Source organism: Hemiscyllium ocellatum, chromosome 9 (assembly GCF_020745735.1).
Source record: "Hemiscyllium ocellatum isolate sHemOce1 chromosome 9, sHemOce1.pat.X.cur, whole genome shotgun sequence".
Classification (NCBI taxonomy): Eukaryota; Metazoa; Chordata; class Chondrichthyes; order Orectolobiformes; family Hemiscylliidae; genus Hemiscyllium; species Hemiscyllium ocellatum.
Genome location: NC_083409.1, coordinates 27,710,279 through 27,725,739, shown reverse-complemented (window position 1 = coordinate 27,725,739; position 15,461 = coordinate 27,710,279). Strand labels below are relative to the sequence as shown.

General features: G+C 43.8%; 1 protein-coding gene across 1 annotated transcript in view; it reads right to left on the bottom strand.

Annotated features, from left to right (window-relative positions):
* The window catches only part of LOC132818941 (neurogenic locus notch homolog protein 2-like), a 158,129-nt gene extending 143,145 nt beyond the window's left edge, over nucleotides 1-14,984 (bottom strand). Inside the window, exon 1 of the mRNA XM_060830086.1 lies at nucleotides 14,707-14,984. Coding sequence (XP_060686069.1) covers nucleotides 14,707-14,770 — 64 coding nt within the window. The 5' untranslated portion in view covers nucleotides 14,771-14,984. The remainder of the gene's footprint in view (nucleotides 1-14,706) is intronic.
* Between the last annotated feature and the right edge of the window lie 477 nt (nucleotides 14,985-15,461).

Sequence of the window (15,461 nt, the reverse complement as noted above, 5' to 3'; positions counted from 1 at the left end):
AGAAAGACCAATAGTGATAGAATCTGGCTTCATAGTGAGTCTGCTCAGATACATCTGGTGTGTAATCACAATAAATCAGTCACGTCCAGTGCACTATCCCTCCCTAAAGTTAGCCAATGCCTTAAGCCAGGCACTGAACCTCAAATCTTGTCATCCTGTTGGCCACTAAGAGAAAGTGAGGTCTGCAGATGCTGGAGATCAGAGCTGAAAAATGTGATGCTGGAAAAGTGCAGCAGGTCAGGCAGCATCCAAGGAGCAGGAGAATCGACGTTTCGGGCATAAGCCCTTCTTCAGGAAAATTTTCCTGAAGAAAAGCTTATGCCCGAAATGTCGATTCTCCTGCTCCTTTGATGCTGCCTGACCTGCTGCACTTTTCCAGCAACACATTTTTCATCCTTACGACCGTATCAATATGCTTTGTTGGTTACTGAGTGGGCAGGGGAACTGCACATAACTGATACAATAGTAGCTCTTTTAAGGATGATGTTGGAGCAAACCTGCCACTTGGTGTCACTGTATCCCAATCAAGTTCACATACCTGTAGACAACACTCCAAGACGTTCAAAGACCCGTAGAGGGGCACAGATTCGTCAGTACCAACTCAATGTTCAAACTTGAGCTGAGAATTTTAGTTGTGATCTTGAACACCTTAGGGCAAGTGGTATGGAAAGTACATCTGGAAATCTTTAGTCCATGTGCAAAATTAGGATTGAAACATTTTTTCTCAAAAAGTGTACTCAAGATTTCTTGCTTTACCATTTTTCTTGAGTCTCTAAATGTCTGTTGTAGGTTTCATTCCCACAAGTGTTGGTCTACCACAGCTAACTCACTAAAGGAGTCATTATTCAGAACCAGGTTTCAGTCATGATTGATTCGACCTCAGAAAAATCGCTATGAATACTGATTCTATGCTCACCTAAACATCTTTGAATCCATCCCAGCGTGGGTCAGTAGAAAGTAATTAGATGTGGAAACCCTTCCTAGCCACAGGAAGTTTTAGAAATTGCCGTGACTGATGCTAAATGAATAAACTAAAACCAGGGATCGAGCCTTAGTGAATGATATAGCCCAGCTGGAGCATTAACTCATTAAGTCAATGGAGCAACTTCACAATCCACATTAAATACCCATTTTTTGCTCAGGTAAATTATAGTTACTTCCTGGCATTCTTTTCAAACATGACCATGATTAGAATCCCACTGTAAACTTGTGTCTTTGTGAACTCGATAGCCGGTCACCTTGTGAACTTTTCCTCTCTTCCCTGATAGGTCCCAACCATTCCTACACTTCCCAACATAACCTGCAAATTGGTAACTCAGGTCAGAAAAGCAAAGTGTAGTGACTGGGACAAGGACATAGTGGACCTCATTGACTCTGAGATACTTGACTGACCCAGGTTAACAACCCCAATCAGGGGACCCCAGCCGACAGGTATAACCAGGAGATTCAGAAGGGCTCCTCAATCTAGGAACTGGCTCTCAGCTGGCTGGTCTGAACCAGTGTAAATAAAGGGTGACTTGGTGACAGGATACCAGCCTCTGCATAGTCATTTCACAATAGGAGGAAACAAACCTCACTAAATAAAGGTACATTGCTTCAAAGCTCATGGACTATAAAAAGGGAATGCTGCACCTCCCTAACCCAAGAGCACTGAATTTGACAGCATACTCATCATTATTCAGGGAATTAATTTCAGCTGGGACACAGAATTGAGATTGGATCAAAACTTAATTGTATGAGTAGCTCCATACCATACCATAGCTTTAATCTACCAGCTGAGTCATTTGCACATGACTCAAACAGTTTTAGTGGTTAAGAGTCATGCTGTGCTTTTGGGGTTGGTATTCAAACAAAAACTTATTCTTGGCGAAGTCCTACTTTATTTTTCACCAACCTCTTTCCCCTCACTCATCCCACTGGTACTTGCCTGAATTCCTGCTCCTTGCTGTGGCATTCTACCTGCCCACACAACATCTAGCAGCAAGATTTGAAGATATAGACTGTCCAAAAAATAAACATGCATTAAGCCCATTATTTCCTGAAACAGTAATGTTTTCCTGACGTTTTCACAGACTGGCAATAAATACTTTCCAATTCCAATGCTGCCAGCTTACAAAGTACAGATGCGGTTACAAATTTCCTTACTTTAGCTTGGGGCTTTCCAAAGATACTTTTGACAAAAAAAAAGTGTAACTTACTGAGAGAAATACAGGCCAGAAAGAAAGCAAGGACTGTAGTCCCCGTGCTTAGAATACCACTCCAAAAAATGAAAAACCTGTTCATCAAGACAAAAAACAAACTTCGGGAAGTTTGTTAATCCTTGTCGTGGTTGGCAAGGTATTAGGCAAAAGTTGATTGGGTGCAGATGTTCACAGATAAAGGGACAGCTGAAAAATGGGAAGCCTTCAGAAATAAGGTAAGGAGAGTCCAGAGACAGTATATTCCTGTTAGGATGAAAGGAAAGGCTGGGAGGCATAGGGAATGCTGGATGACAAAATAAATTGAGGGTTTGGTTAAGAAACAGAAGGAATCTTATGTCAGGTACAGACAGGATAGATCGAGTGAATCCTTAAGAATATAAAAAGGCAGTAGGAGTATACTTAAGAAGGAAATCAGGAGGGCAAAAGGGGACATGGAGTCATAGAGATGTACAGCACGGAAACAGACCCTTCGATCCAACCCGTCCATGCCGACCAGATATCCCAACCCAATCTAGTCCCACCTGCCAGCACCCGGCCCATATCCCTCCAAACCCTTCCTATTCATATACCCATCCAAATGCCTTTTAAATGTTGCAATTGTACCAGCCTCCACCACTTCCTCTGGCAGCTCATTCCATACCTGTACCACCCTCAGTGTGAAAAGGTTGCCCCTTAGGTCTCTTTCCCCTCTCACCCTAAACCTATGCCCTCCAGTTCTGGACTCCCCCACCCCAGGGAAAAGACTTTTCCTATTTACCCTATCCATGCCCCTCATAATTTTGTAAACCTCCCTAAGGTCACCCCTCAGCCTCCGACACTCCAGGGATGAGATAGCTTTGGCAAATAGAGTTAAGGAGAATCCAAAGGGTTTTTTACAAATACATTAAGGACAAAGGGGTAACTAGGGAGAGAATAGGGCCCCTCAAAGATCAGCAAAGCGGTCTTTGTGTGGAACTGCAGGAGATGGGGCAGATACTCAACGAATAGTTTGCATCAGTATTTACGGTGGAAAAGTACATGAAGCCGCAGGGAGTGGAGTGCATCATTTTCCCCTCCAACTCTATTTTGATTTAGTCCCTGCCCTCCCCTTCACTGTTTGATCACACAGCATTGCCCTTTTTGATGTGAAGGGCACTGCTTGTCACTGGCCACTCGGGTGTTTTCCTAGTTTTCCTGGTGGTGGAAATTGAATAAAGATTTGTACACCTTGTCTCTCATTGTGTCTCACACCTGCACACACACACCATGGGTGCTGGGGATAAAAATAATAAGCACTACCGCAGTTAGGCGGTAGTGTGGGGGAAATAATTATAAACAGGAGCGTTACACACAAAAAGAAAGAACAAAAGAAAAAAAAAAGAAAAAACAAAAGAAAAAAAGAAAGAAAAAACAAAGAGGAGTGTCCCTTGGATGTGAAGGGCACTGCTCGTCACTGGATCACTCAGGAAAAAAGGAAAAGTATATGAAAGATGTGAAATATAGGGAAATAGATGGTGACATCTTGAAAAATGTCCATATTGCAGAGAAGGAAGTGCTGGATGTCTTGAAATGCATAAATGTGGATAAATCCCTAGGATCTGATCAGGTGTATCCTAGAACTCTGTGGGAAGCCAGAGAACAGATTGCTGGGCCCCTTGCTGAGATATTTGCATCGTCCATAATCACAGGTGAGGTGCTGGAAGACTGGAATATGGAAGATATAGACTGTAGGGTAATAGATGGTGACATCTTGCAAAATGCCCATATTACAGAGGAGGAAGTACTGGATGTCCTGAAACAGGTAAAGATGGATAAATCCCCAGGACCTGATCAGGTGTACCGAGAACTCTGTGGAAAGCTGGAGAAGTGATTGCTGGGCTTCTTGCTGAGATATTTGTATCATTGATAGTCACAGGTGAGGTGCCGGAAGACTGGACGTTAGCTAATGTGGTGCCACTGTTTAAGAAGGGTGGTACAGACAAGCCAAGGAACTATAGACCAGTGAGCTTGACCTCGGTGGGCAAGTTGTTGGAGGGAATCCTGAGGGACAGGATATATATGTATTTGGAAAGGCAAGGACTGATTAGGGATAGTCGACATGGTTGTGTGTGGGGGAAATCATGTCTCACAAACTTGATTGAGCTTTTTGAAGAAGTAACAAAAAGGATTGATGAGGGCAAAGCAGTAGATGTGATCTATATGGACTTCAGTAAGGCGTTTGACAAGGTTCCCATGGGAGACTGGTGAGCAAGGTTAGATCTCATGGAATACAGGGAAAACTAGCCATTTGGATACAGAACTGGTTCAAAGGTAGAAGACAGAGGGTGGTGATGGAGGATTGTTTTTCAGACTGGAGACCTGTGACCACTGGAGTGCCACAAGGATTGGTGCTGGGTCCATTACTTTTTATCATTTATATAAATGAGTGGATATGAGCATAAGAGGTATAGTTAATATGTCTGCTGATGACACCAAAATTGGAGATGTAGTGGACAGTGAAGGAGGTTACCTCAGATTACAATGGGATCTTGATCAGATGGGCCAATGGGCTGAGAACTGGCAGATGGAGTTTAATTTAGATAAGTGTGAGGTGCTGCATTTTGGGAAAGCAAATCTTACCAGGACTTATACACTTAACGGTAAGGTCCTAGGGAGTGTTGCTGAACAATGAGACCTTGGAATACAGATTCATAGCTCCTTGAAAATGGAGTCGCTGGTAAATGGGATAGTGAAGGCGGCGTTTGGTATGCTTTCCTTTATTGGTCAGAATATTGAGTACAGGAGTTGGGAGGTCATGTTGTGGCTATACAGCACATTGGTTAGGCCACTGTTGGAATATTGGATGCAATTCTTGTCTCCTTCCTATCGGAAAGATATTGTGAAACCTGAAAAGGTTCAGAAAAGATATACAAGGGTATGGCCAGGGTTGGAGGATTTGAAATATAGGGAGAGGCTGAATAGGCTGTTTTCCCTGGAGCATCGGAGGCTGAGGGGTGAGCTTATAGAGGTTTACAAAATCATGAGGGGCATGGATAGGGTAAATAGGCAAAGTCTTTTCCCTGGGGTGGAGGAGTCCAGAACTAGAGGGCATAGGTTTAGGGTGAGAGGGGAAAGGTATAAAAGAGACCTAAGAGGCAACGTTTGCATGCAGAGTGTGTATGTGTATGGAATGATCTGCCAGAAGTAGTAGTGAAGGCTGGTACAATTGCAACATTTAAAAGACATCTGGATGGGTATATGAATAGGAAGGGTTTGGAGGGATGTGGGCCAGGTGTTGGCAGGTGTAATTAGTAATTAGATTCCCTACAGTATGGAAACAGGCCTTTCGGCCCAACAAGTCCACACTGACCCTCCGAACAGTAACTCGCCCAATCCCCGCCCCTACATTTACCTCTGACTAATGCACCTAAGACTATGGGCAATATAGCACGGCCAATTCACCTAACTTGCACATCTTTGGATTGTGGGAGGAAATCAGAGCACCCGGAGGATACCCACGCAGACACGGGGAGACTATGTGGAGTTTGCAGAGTCTCCCAAGGTGGGAATCAAACCCGGGTCACTGGCGCTGTGAGGCAGCAGTGCTAACCACTGAGTCACCGTACTGCCCCTAGATCGGGACTGGACTGGGTTGGGATATCTGGTCAGGCATGGACAAGTTGGACCGAAGGATTTGTTTCTGTCCTGTACATCTCTATGACTCTATTGTGGCTCTGTTCACCGAGCTGGGAAGGTGATTTGCAGACATTTCGTCCCCGTCTAGGTGACATCTTCAGTGCTTTGGAGTCTCCTGTGAAGTGCTGCTGTACAGTCTCTTCTGGAATTTACTTGGTTTCATTCCTGCGGCTTCTGGTTGCTTGTTGTAGTGGCTGATATATTGGGTCTCGGTCTATGTGCTTGTTGATGGAGTCAGTGGACGAGTGCCATGCTTCTGTAAATGCTCTGGCTTTCCTCTGATCATTGTGTTGTCACAGTCGAATGTGTTTGTGTGTGGGTGGGGGTGGGGGGGGAAGAGAGGAAGACATAGGGACAGCTGATCATGCTGTTTAATGTGGCTAGTTGGTGTTCGTGGATGAGGATTGCTCATGTCTGCCTGTTTGTCCTGTATAGTCTTGCTCGCAGTCTTTGCATTGAAGCCTTTAAATTATATTTGTGCTGCACATGCTGGATATAGGGTCTTTTGTCCTGGTGAGTCATTGTCAGAGTGTGGCTGTTGATTTATGGGCTGTCATGAATCCCAGTGGTTGCAAAAGTCTGGCTGTCAGTTCCGAGATTTTTTTTAAATGTAAAGTAGCGTTGCTAGTGAGTTAGGTCGTGGCATGTTCTCACCGCATTGTTTGTCTGTTAGGCACCTGTGGATGAAGTTGCAGGCAGATCTGTTCTTGGCAAATACTCTGAAGAGGTGTTCTTCCTTTCATCAAGAGTGCTACAAGGGTGTTGAAGCCTTTTTGAACAGGGTCCTAATGCAGCTTCTCTTGTGTATTTGGGTTCAGGACCTGGTTGGCATGTGCGGCTTTCCAATATACTTTTGCGATGCATTCACCTGTGTGTCCTTTCTATCATCACATCTAGGAATGGGAGTCGATTGTTGGTTTCCTCCTCTCTCATAAATCTGATCCCTGTGAGTAAGGTGTTGATAATCTGGTGTGTGTTCTCGATCGCTGTTGCCTTAATGATAAGAAAAGTGTCATCCACATACCTGATTCAGAGTTTGGGTTGGATTTGTGGGAGGGCTATTTATCCTTATATTCATTTCTCTATTTAATATTCCTTTGACAAATAAAAAGCGTCCCTTTTGAGAGGGTGGGAAGCAACAGTAATGGGAGATAGCACTGATATCAACCATCCTGCCAAGCTTTTAATGAGCAAATTATTTCTTCAAGCACAAATATAGGACTCTTACAGACACTGTCTCAACCACTGAACAAGTTCCTTCCACCAATATGAAGCAGTAAATTTCAGTTAAAGGATGATGTTCCACATGTGTCTGTATCTAATGGTGGTCATGCTTCAAACGCACCAATAACATTTCCTTTGCGAAACAGCAGGGTAAGTTTCTAACAATTAATTCTAATGCACATTAAATACAACTCTTCCACAAGATAACACTTTGGATGAATTACACAAATACTTCTAAGGCATGTCATGTGGTAAAGATGGTGACGTTATCCCTGGTTCTCAATGCTGGGTTTTTCCTGACCTCATTTCTGGTGCTGGTGTATGTTAATTGATAAAGATCAGACCATAAGACAAATTATATACGAGTAAAGTTAGGCCCATTGAGTCTTCTCTGCCATTCAATCATGACTGATAGGTTTTTCAAACTCATTATACTGCCTTCACCCCAAATCCATTGATCCCTTTACAAATCAAGGAGGTATCATTCTGTCTTAAATACACTCAATGATTTGGCGTCCACAGTTTTGTGTGGCGATGGGTTCCACAGATTCACCACCTCCTGGCTGAAACATATTCCTCCTCATTTCAGTTCTAAAGGGTCATCCCTTCACTCGGAGGCTGTGCCGGAGTCCTAGCCTCTCCTACCAGTGGAAACATCTTCTCCACATCCACTCTATCCAGGCCTCTCAGTATTCTCCAAGTTTCAGTGAAATTCCCTCCTCATCCTTCTAAACTCCTTCAAGTATAGATCCAGAGTCACTAACCGCTCCTCATGTGACAAACCCTTCATTCCCAGCATCTTTCTTGTGAACCTCCTCAGGACCATCTCCAACACTCGCACATCCTTCCTTAGGTATGGGGCCCAAAACTGCTCACAATATTCCAAATACAGTCTGACCAGAGCCTTATACAACTGCAGCAGCACATCTCTGCTGTTATATTCTATCCCTCTTGAAATTAATGCAAACAGTACATTTGCCTTCATGGCTGCCAACTGAACCTGTACGTTAGCCTGAAAAGAATCCTGAACTAGGACTCCTAAGTCCCTTTGTGCTTCAAATTTTGAAGCCGTTCCCCATTTAGAGTCATAGATTCATAGAGATGCACAGCATGGAAACAGACCCTTCGGTCCAACCTGTCCATGCTGGCCAGATATTCCAACCCAACCTAGTCCCACCTGCCAGCACCCGACCCATATCCCTCCAAACCCTTCATATTCATATACCCATCCAGATGCTTCTTAAATGTTGCAATTGTACCAGCCTCCACCATCTCCTCTGGCAGATCATTCCATACGCGTACCACCCTCTGCGTGAAAAAGTTGCCCCTTGGGTCTCTTTTATATCTTTCCCCTTTCACTCTAAGACCTATGCCCTCTAGTTCTGGATTTCCCGACCCCGGGGAAAAGACTTTTTGTCTATTTACCCCATCCATTCCCCTCATAATTTTGTAAACCTCTATAAGGTCACCCCTCAGCCTCCAATGCTCCAGGGAAAACAGACCCAGCCTGTTCAGCCTCTCCCTGTAGCTCAAATCCTCCAACCTGGCAACATCCTTGTAAATCTTTTCTGAACCCTTTCAAGTTTCACAACATCCTTCCGCTAGGAAGGAGACCAGAATTACAGTGGCCTAACTAATGTCCTGCGCAGCCATTACATTATCTCTCCCCTCATTCATCTATTCCAAAGTACATAGCCTCGCACTTTCCCGTACTGTAATTCATCTTCCATTTCTTTGCCGACTCTCCTAGCCTGTCCAAATTCTTCTGCAGCCTCCCTACTTCCTCAGTACTACATATCCCTCTACCTACCTTTGTCTCATCTACAAACCTAGCAAAAGGCCCTCAGATCCTTTGTTCAGGTTGCTAATGTATAACATGGATAGTTGAGGTCCCAAAACTAGCCACTGCAGAACTCCACTAATCATCTGTTGCTATCCTGAAGAAGACCCTTTTATCCCCATTCCCTACCTTCTACCAGTCAGCAAATCCTCTATCAATGCCAATACCTTCTCCAAACACCTTGGGCACTTATCTTATTTCACAGCCTCTTCTGCAGCCCCTTGTCAAAGGCCTTCTGGAAATCCAAACAGATCACATCTGCTGGCTAACCTGTTTGTTATCTCCTCAAACAATTCCAACAGATTTGTGTGGCATGACCATACCTTGACAAAGCCGTACTGGCTTAGCCCTATTTTACCATGCACTTCCAAGTACTCTACAATCTCATCCTTAAATCTTGCCAATGACTGAGATCTGGCAAGCTGGCCTATAATTTCCACCTTCTCCTCCCTCCTAGGGGTGTTACTTAGTCAGTTTCCAGGCCTCAAGGATCGCTGACTCCAGTGGTCCCTGGAAGATCACTCCCAATGCCTCCATAGCTATCTCCTTCAGGACAGTGGGGTATAGTTCATATGGTAAGGATGATTTATCCACCTTCAGGCTGTTCAGTTTCCTCAGCATCATCTTCTTTAGTGACAGCCACTACACTCACTCCTGTCCCCTGATTCCGTTGAAGTTCTGGTGGACTACTGGAATCTTCCACAGTGAAGACTGATGCGAAGACTATCATGGTATTCAAGAATTCTATTCTCACTGAGTCAAGCAACCACCAAGATTTCGAAGGTGGAATAGAAGGACCTTGATAGTTTACAATCACAGGATCCCTACAGTGCAGAAAGAGGTCATTCAGCCCATCTAGCCTAAACTGACCCTCCAAAGAGCATCCCATTCCATCCCCTTAACCTCTGATTTTCCATGGCCAATCCACCTATCTGCACATCTTTGGACTGTCAGAGGAAACCCTCTGACTGGCAGACAGAGGGAAAACATGCAAACTCCACACAGACAGTCACCCAAGGGTGGAAAAGAAACTGGGCCCCTGGTGCTATGAGGCAGCAATGCTAATCACTGAGCCATTTCGTCACCCATTTTGTCCAGCAAATCCAGTGTCCCTGTGTAAATGCCTCCTATGCTTTTCTCCTGCTTTGGTTACTGGGAGCCAGTGCACTCCACACCAAATCTCTCATTCCCACCAGATGCTCCTTGTTGAACTAATTCTCAACAAGCATCTGTAGAAACAAACTTAAATGTATAGCTAAGAGTATTGTGTGCAGTTCCGAAATCCATCGGAGAGGAGGGATGTGATTGCACTGGAGAGGGTGCAGAGGAGATTTACCTGGATGTTAGCTGGGATGGAGAGTTTCAGTTATGAAAGAGAGATTGGACAGACTGCAATTGTTTTCCTTAGAACCCAGGAAATTTAAAGGGGACATGACTGAGGTTGATAAAATTACGAGAGGCATAGATAGGGTAGACAGAAAGAAACTTTCTTTCCCTTAATGGAGAGATAAATGACCGGGGGGGGGGGGGGCATAGACTTAAGGTAAGGGACAGAAGGTTTAGAGGACATGAAGGGTGGTGGGAAACTGGAACTTACTGCCTGCATGGGTAGTAGAGGCAGAAACCCCTCATAACATTTTAGAAGGATTTAGATGTTCACTTGCAATGCCAAGACACACATCGCAATGGGCCACATGCTGGAAAATGGGATTTAAATAGTGCGGTGGTTGTTTTTGACCAGTGTGGATACAATGAGCTGAAGACACTTTTTATGTGCTGCCGAGCTCCACGACTATAATAATTCACACCTGAATTTAGTCTTCGGTGTTGAAATTGTTTCATTTTAAATAAAAAAATATAACTAGCTTCAACTCCTTCAAAAAAAAAGGGGGATTTCTCCCAACCTCAGCATTTAATTGAACCATTGGGTATTGGGCAACATGATGGGTTAAAGTTGGAGATTTGCATCTGGGTTTCAGCTGGCTCAGCAAAGGAAATGACGAAAATAGTTTCCCAGCTTTCGTGACTGACAGAGGTCAATAATCAGCCAGAATCCATGCTCCTCAAGGCACAGTAACTCCCAAGTAGATGACGTGTGGGATCTGGTCGGGCCAAGAGTGGGTCTTTACCCCTCGCAGTTCCCATTGTTCACTAACTTACCAACATTCAACATATTCAAAAGGTATCAGTGGAAAACTGCCACATTTCTAAAAGGATCAGAAGATGGCCACCACCAGCGAACATGAACACAGGTTACAGTAATATATAAGAGTGAGCACCATCAGTAAAATAAGAGGTTGATTTTTCATTTTAAACTCTTCCTTGCTTATAGCTTCACACATTATTCTATGAGTGGGTATGATTTAAAAGATATGTTATTGTACATCTTTTCCTCTCAGAGTCAGAGTTGTACATTGCGGAAACAGACCTTTAGGTCCAACTCATCCATCCTGACCAGCTGTCCGAAGTTAATCTAATCCCATTTGCCAGCATTTGGCCCATATTCCTACAAACCCTTCCTATTCATGTACCTGTCCAGATGCTTTTTAAGTGCCTCATAGTGGCAGATCTCTAGATTAGTAATGTAGACAATGTGCTCAAATCTCACTAAATTTGTGAACAAGAGTTTTTTGCAAAAAAAAGTCTGAAAGTATAAATCCAATAGTGATCAGTAAATTATTGGATTGTCGTAAAAATTCAAATGATCCTATCAAGAACAAAACCTGCATCATTATCACAGCCCCCTTAGCTGAGTGACAGAACCTAGGAAGGGAAAGAGATTTTCAAAGATACCATGTGTGCTGAAGGACAGGGTAAGTTGGGACGCTTCACAGAATCAGCCCTTTGGTCTCAGTCGTGCTGGAGCTACGGTTGCACTTATGGGAACACATTGTATTATTCTGTAGTGCGTTGACACCTCCTAATCCAGTCCCACCCATAACTCGCTTCATCACAAGTATTTCAGATGCTGAAGTATCACAGAAAGCCATAACTCAAGAAGGCACACAAGCTTTGCTGAAACAAGAACCATCTGAAGACACACATTAAAGCATGGGGTTAAGTGCAAACTGGTGGGAGAAGTCTCTGTGGCCCTTTACCCTTTCCAATTTATTTCAAAGAAACACACAAAAAAAATTATGATTTTTGACATTCAACCTATATTTGTCTGGCTTCCAGATTGTGCTGCTGAACACTGGTCAATGACTGCAAATGCGATGCTGTGGTTTTATTTGACCATACTGAGTGAAGTGCAATTGTCAACCTGTATGTAAAACACACTATGATCCAAGCACAAAAATGTCCAAACCATCACAGAGGCAGACAGCAACTACAGTAGTGCTAAGCATCCCTGATCCTTATTTTCACACAGCCTTACAGCTGCAAAGTGAACATTGCTGGGGAAGAGTACCAGAAGGGTTATACCTTCCTGACCTCCAATTACAGATGTACACTTTAGTTATCATTGTACATTATTAAAAAACACTTTTGCTGTCTAAGACTGTATTGTGAAGACGTTAGCATCAAAAAATTCATAAACTGTATAGATTAAGCAACCAGACTAAAACAAACATGTAAACATAAAAAAAAAGATAAATTACTCAGGCTGAATATTAAAGGTAGCTAATGTTTATTTAAAAGCTATTTCAAATATTACGAACCAATATACCAGACCTACACTACAAACACTGAATCACATGTTACACTACTTCCTGCTCACATTTAAAGACTTATTCCACTCAAACTAATATTAATGCTCTGTGTGCGATCATCCTTTCTCTCCAAGTGAAAGGAGTTGAAAATTAAATTCCTGCTAACTTGGCTGGAAAATAAGGACGGTGACAGCAATGGCATCTATTTGTGTTGTGTTTTTAACATAATGAAAGATCCCACCCAAACTGCGTGGACTGTGGTTTACAGTCCGTTTCTGAGGGACTGCACTTGGAATCGTTCTTCAGCTGGGACCACTGGACCCTACAACAGTGGACAACGTTCAAATAAATGCCAACCCTCACCCAGGGAAACTGACTTTTGCAACTCCCTTGAAACGACAGCACTTCTGTCCCGCTTCAGGCCAATCATCTCGATACCATTTGGGAACATGGATAACGCAGACTGGACGAGGCGCTTATTTCCATAACAATAGTCATTGGTCTTCAAAGTAAATCATCACGTCAAGTTCCCCAGACACTCGAATGACGCGGTAAGACGCTGCACAAATACAAGTGCTGCTGTCTCACTTCACAGAGAATAGAGCATTTACTGGCAGCCTCGGGGAGTTTCCGCAAACGCTCATTTTAGTTTTCACAACTTTTTTTTGTGTGTGTTTCACGTTGTGGCTCAACCCATTCAACTGCGTAAAAGCCCAGAATGCACTCACGTTTGAACAAAATGAAATCAGTGTTTCAACATGTGGGTCTTGTGTGTGTGTGTGTCTGTGTAAAACCATGAACTTCAAACAGAGACTCTGAAAAGCCAGATGTTTCTTCCACGATGCGAGACACACACACACACATAATCTACAGGTGAAGCTTAACCAATGATCTCCAGCACTGCACACAGAATAAGGTCATCTCAACTGCACATACAAGGTGTCCGCCATCCCTTTCTAGAAAGAAAAGGCCACAACATCAACATCCATGATAGCAACTTATGAATGAGCTTTCTCACAGGTTGGATAGTACCACTCCTGCCCTGTTCCTTCTCACACCATGAAAAAAAATGTTTCGATGCACTTTCCTGTGAATATGAATCACCAATCTTTTGACTAATAAAATTTCCATATTGTCACTTATGCATTCTGATCTTTCGGTTCGTTTCCTGACATCAAGACTTATTACCAAAACGTTTTATTTTTAAACCTTAAATATTTTTCAACAAAAAGCACATTCGTCAACAGTAGAGGGAGAGAAAAAAATCAGACGCGGTCTCAATACAGATGTGAAACCCCACTGCCAAAAAGTTTTTTTTGAAGGAATCCTTTTTTTTGTTTAAAAAAAATTCTTCATGGCCCAGAAAAGGAAACCTCCAGAAAAGTTGAAGAGTAACATGATCGGGGAAAGAAAGTTCATGGATAGAGTTTCTTTTTGGTCGAGAGTTGGGGAATCTTTTTTAAAAACACACACACACACACACATCAGGTCTGCTTTGGAAAGGCATCAGTCTGGTCTGGGTATGCATCTCCCCATCTTAAACCGAAACTTTCTCACTGCCCGGGGGTCTGTGTAAAGATGGAGAGAATTGGGTCTGGAGGAGTTCATTTTGGATCAGGAAAATCTGCCCATGGAACTCGAAGAGAATTTTTTTTAAGTGGGGGGAGGAGAGAAAACAAGCGTTTTAAATCAATTCCTGAGGCGCTCTGATTACCAAATGGAGGGAAATGGTCACAGTGGCAAAAAGTATTTGTCAGAAGAATCCTTCAGTCTCCCCGCTCAGGGCGCGCTGAAGGATTCCCGAAAGTTTAATGAACTTTGCAAATTATTCGCCCTCGATGTTGCAGCAGGGAGAAAGAGTCCAACTTTATTTTGATTCAGGGAGGCTACGGTGGGCAATCGGTCTGACGTGGGGACAAGAACGGTTTCTGTTTTTCTTTTCAAGTTAAAAAAAAACCTTTCTCGGCAAAGTTTGTAAACCCAGCCGAAAGTTTGTCAGAAGTTTTTGAAGGAAGGAGGCTGGCCTGGCTTTCCAGCTCTCTCTCTCTCTCTCTCTGTCTCCGCTTCATTTTACCACCCTCTCCCTCAATGGTGTGGACGCCCCTCACACACTTTTCCACCCACCCCCTTCACTCACCTCCACACACAGCCACAATCCTCAGCAAGCCCCACAAATTCCACCACAGCCGGCTGGCTCCCATCTCTCGGCGGTTACCTCCTCTCAACGCTCCTCATAGAGAGAGAGAGGACGAGAAACACACACAAGCGGGCGAACAAACTTTCTCTCTCTCCCCCCCTACTCTCAAACACTGAAGTTAGAGTTGATTCTGCAGTTCTGCCACCGGCCTCGAACACTCCAATCCCAACCTCGCCGACATTGGAAAGTTACAGTAACTTTCCGAGACCGCCTCACCCGCCCGCACTCCTCCGCCAGGCACACTGCAAATCTCCCCAAACCTCCCAGCTCTGGCACCGCCTCTCAATCAATCTGTCTGTCTGCCTTCCCTCCCTCCTCACCTGCCCACACCCCCATCCCTCAGCCCTGTCCCCTATCCATCTTGTCATTCCTTCAGTTCGGTGGAACTATTTAGCAGCTCCCCCCCTCTCCTTTTTTTGCGGAGGTATTTTATTTCAAGTTCTTTTTTTAAAATGTGTCAACTCTTCCAGAATCAAAGTTACATTGTCTCTCCCCTGATTCATCTATTCAAGCGGAGACCGTGAAGAGCTGTCTGCCAATTAACAGCGGTGTTCATGGATTCTGAGTGCAAATAGTTTCTGTTTGAACAATAATACATATTTACAAAGCACCTTGGATGAAATATCCCCTGGCACTTTGACTGAGATTTGATAAAACATATTACCACGCTGAATCAGAGTCTGGTCAGATGGCAA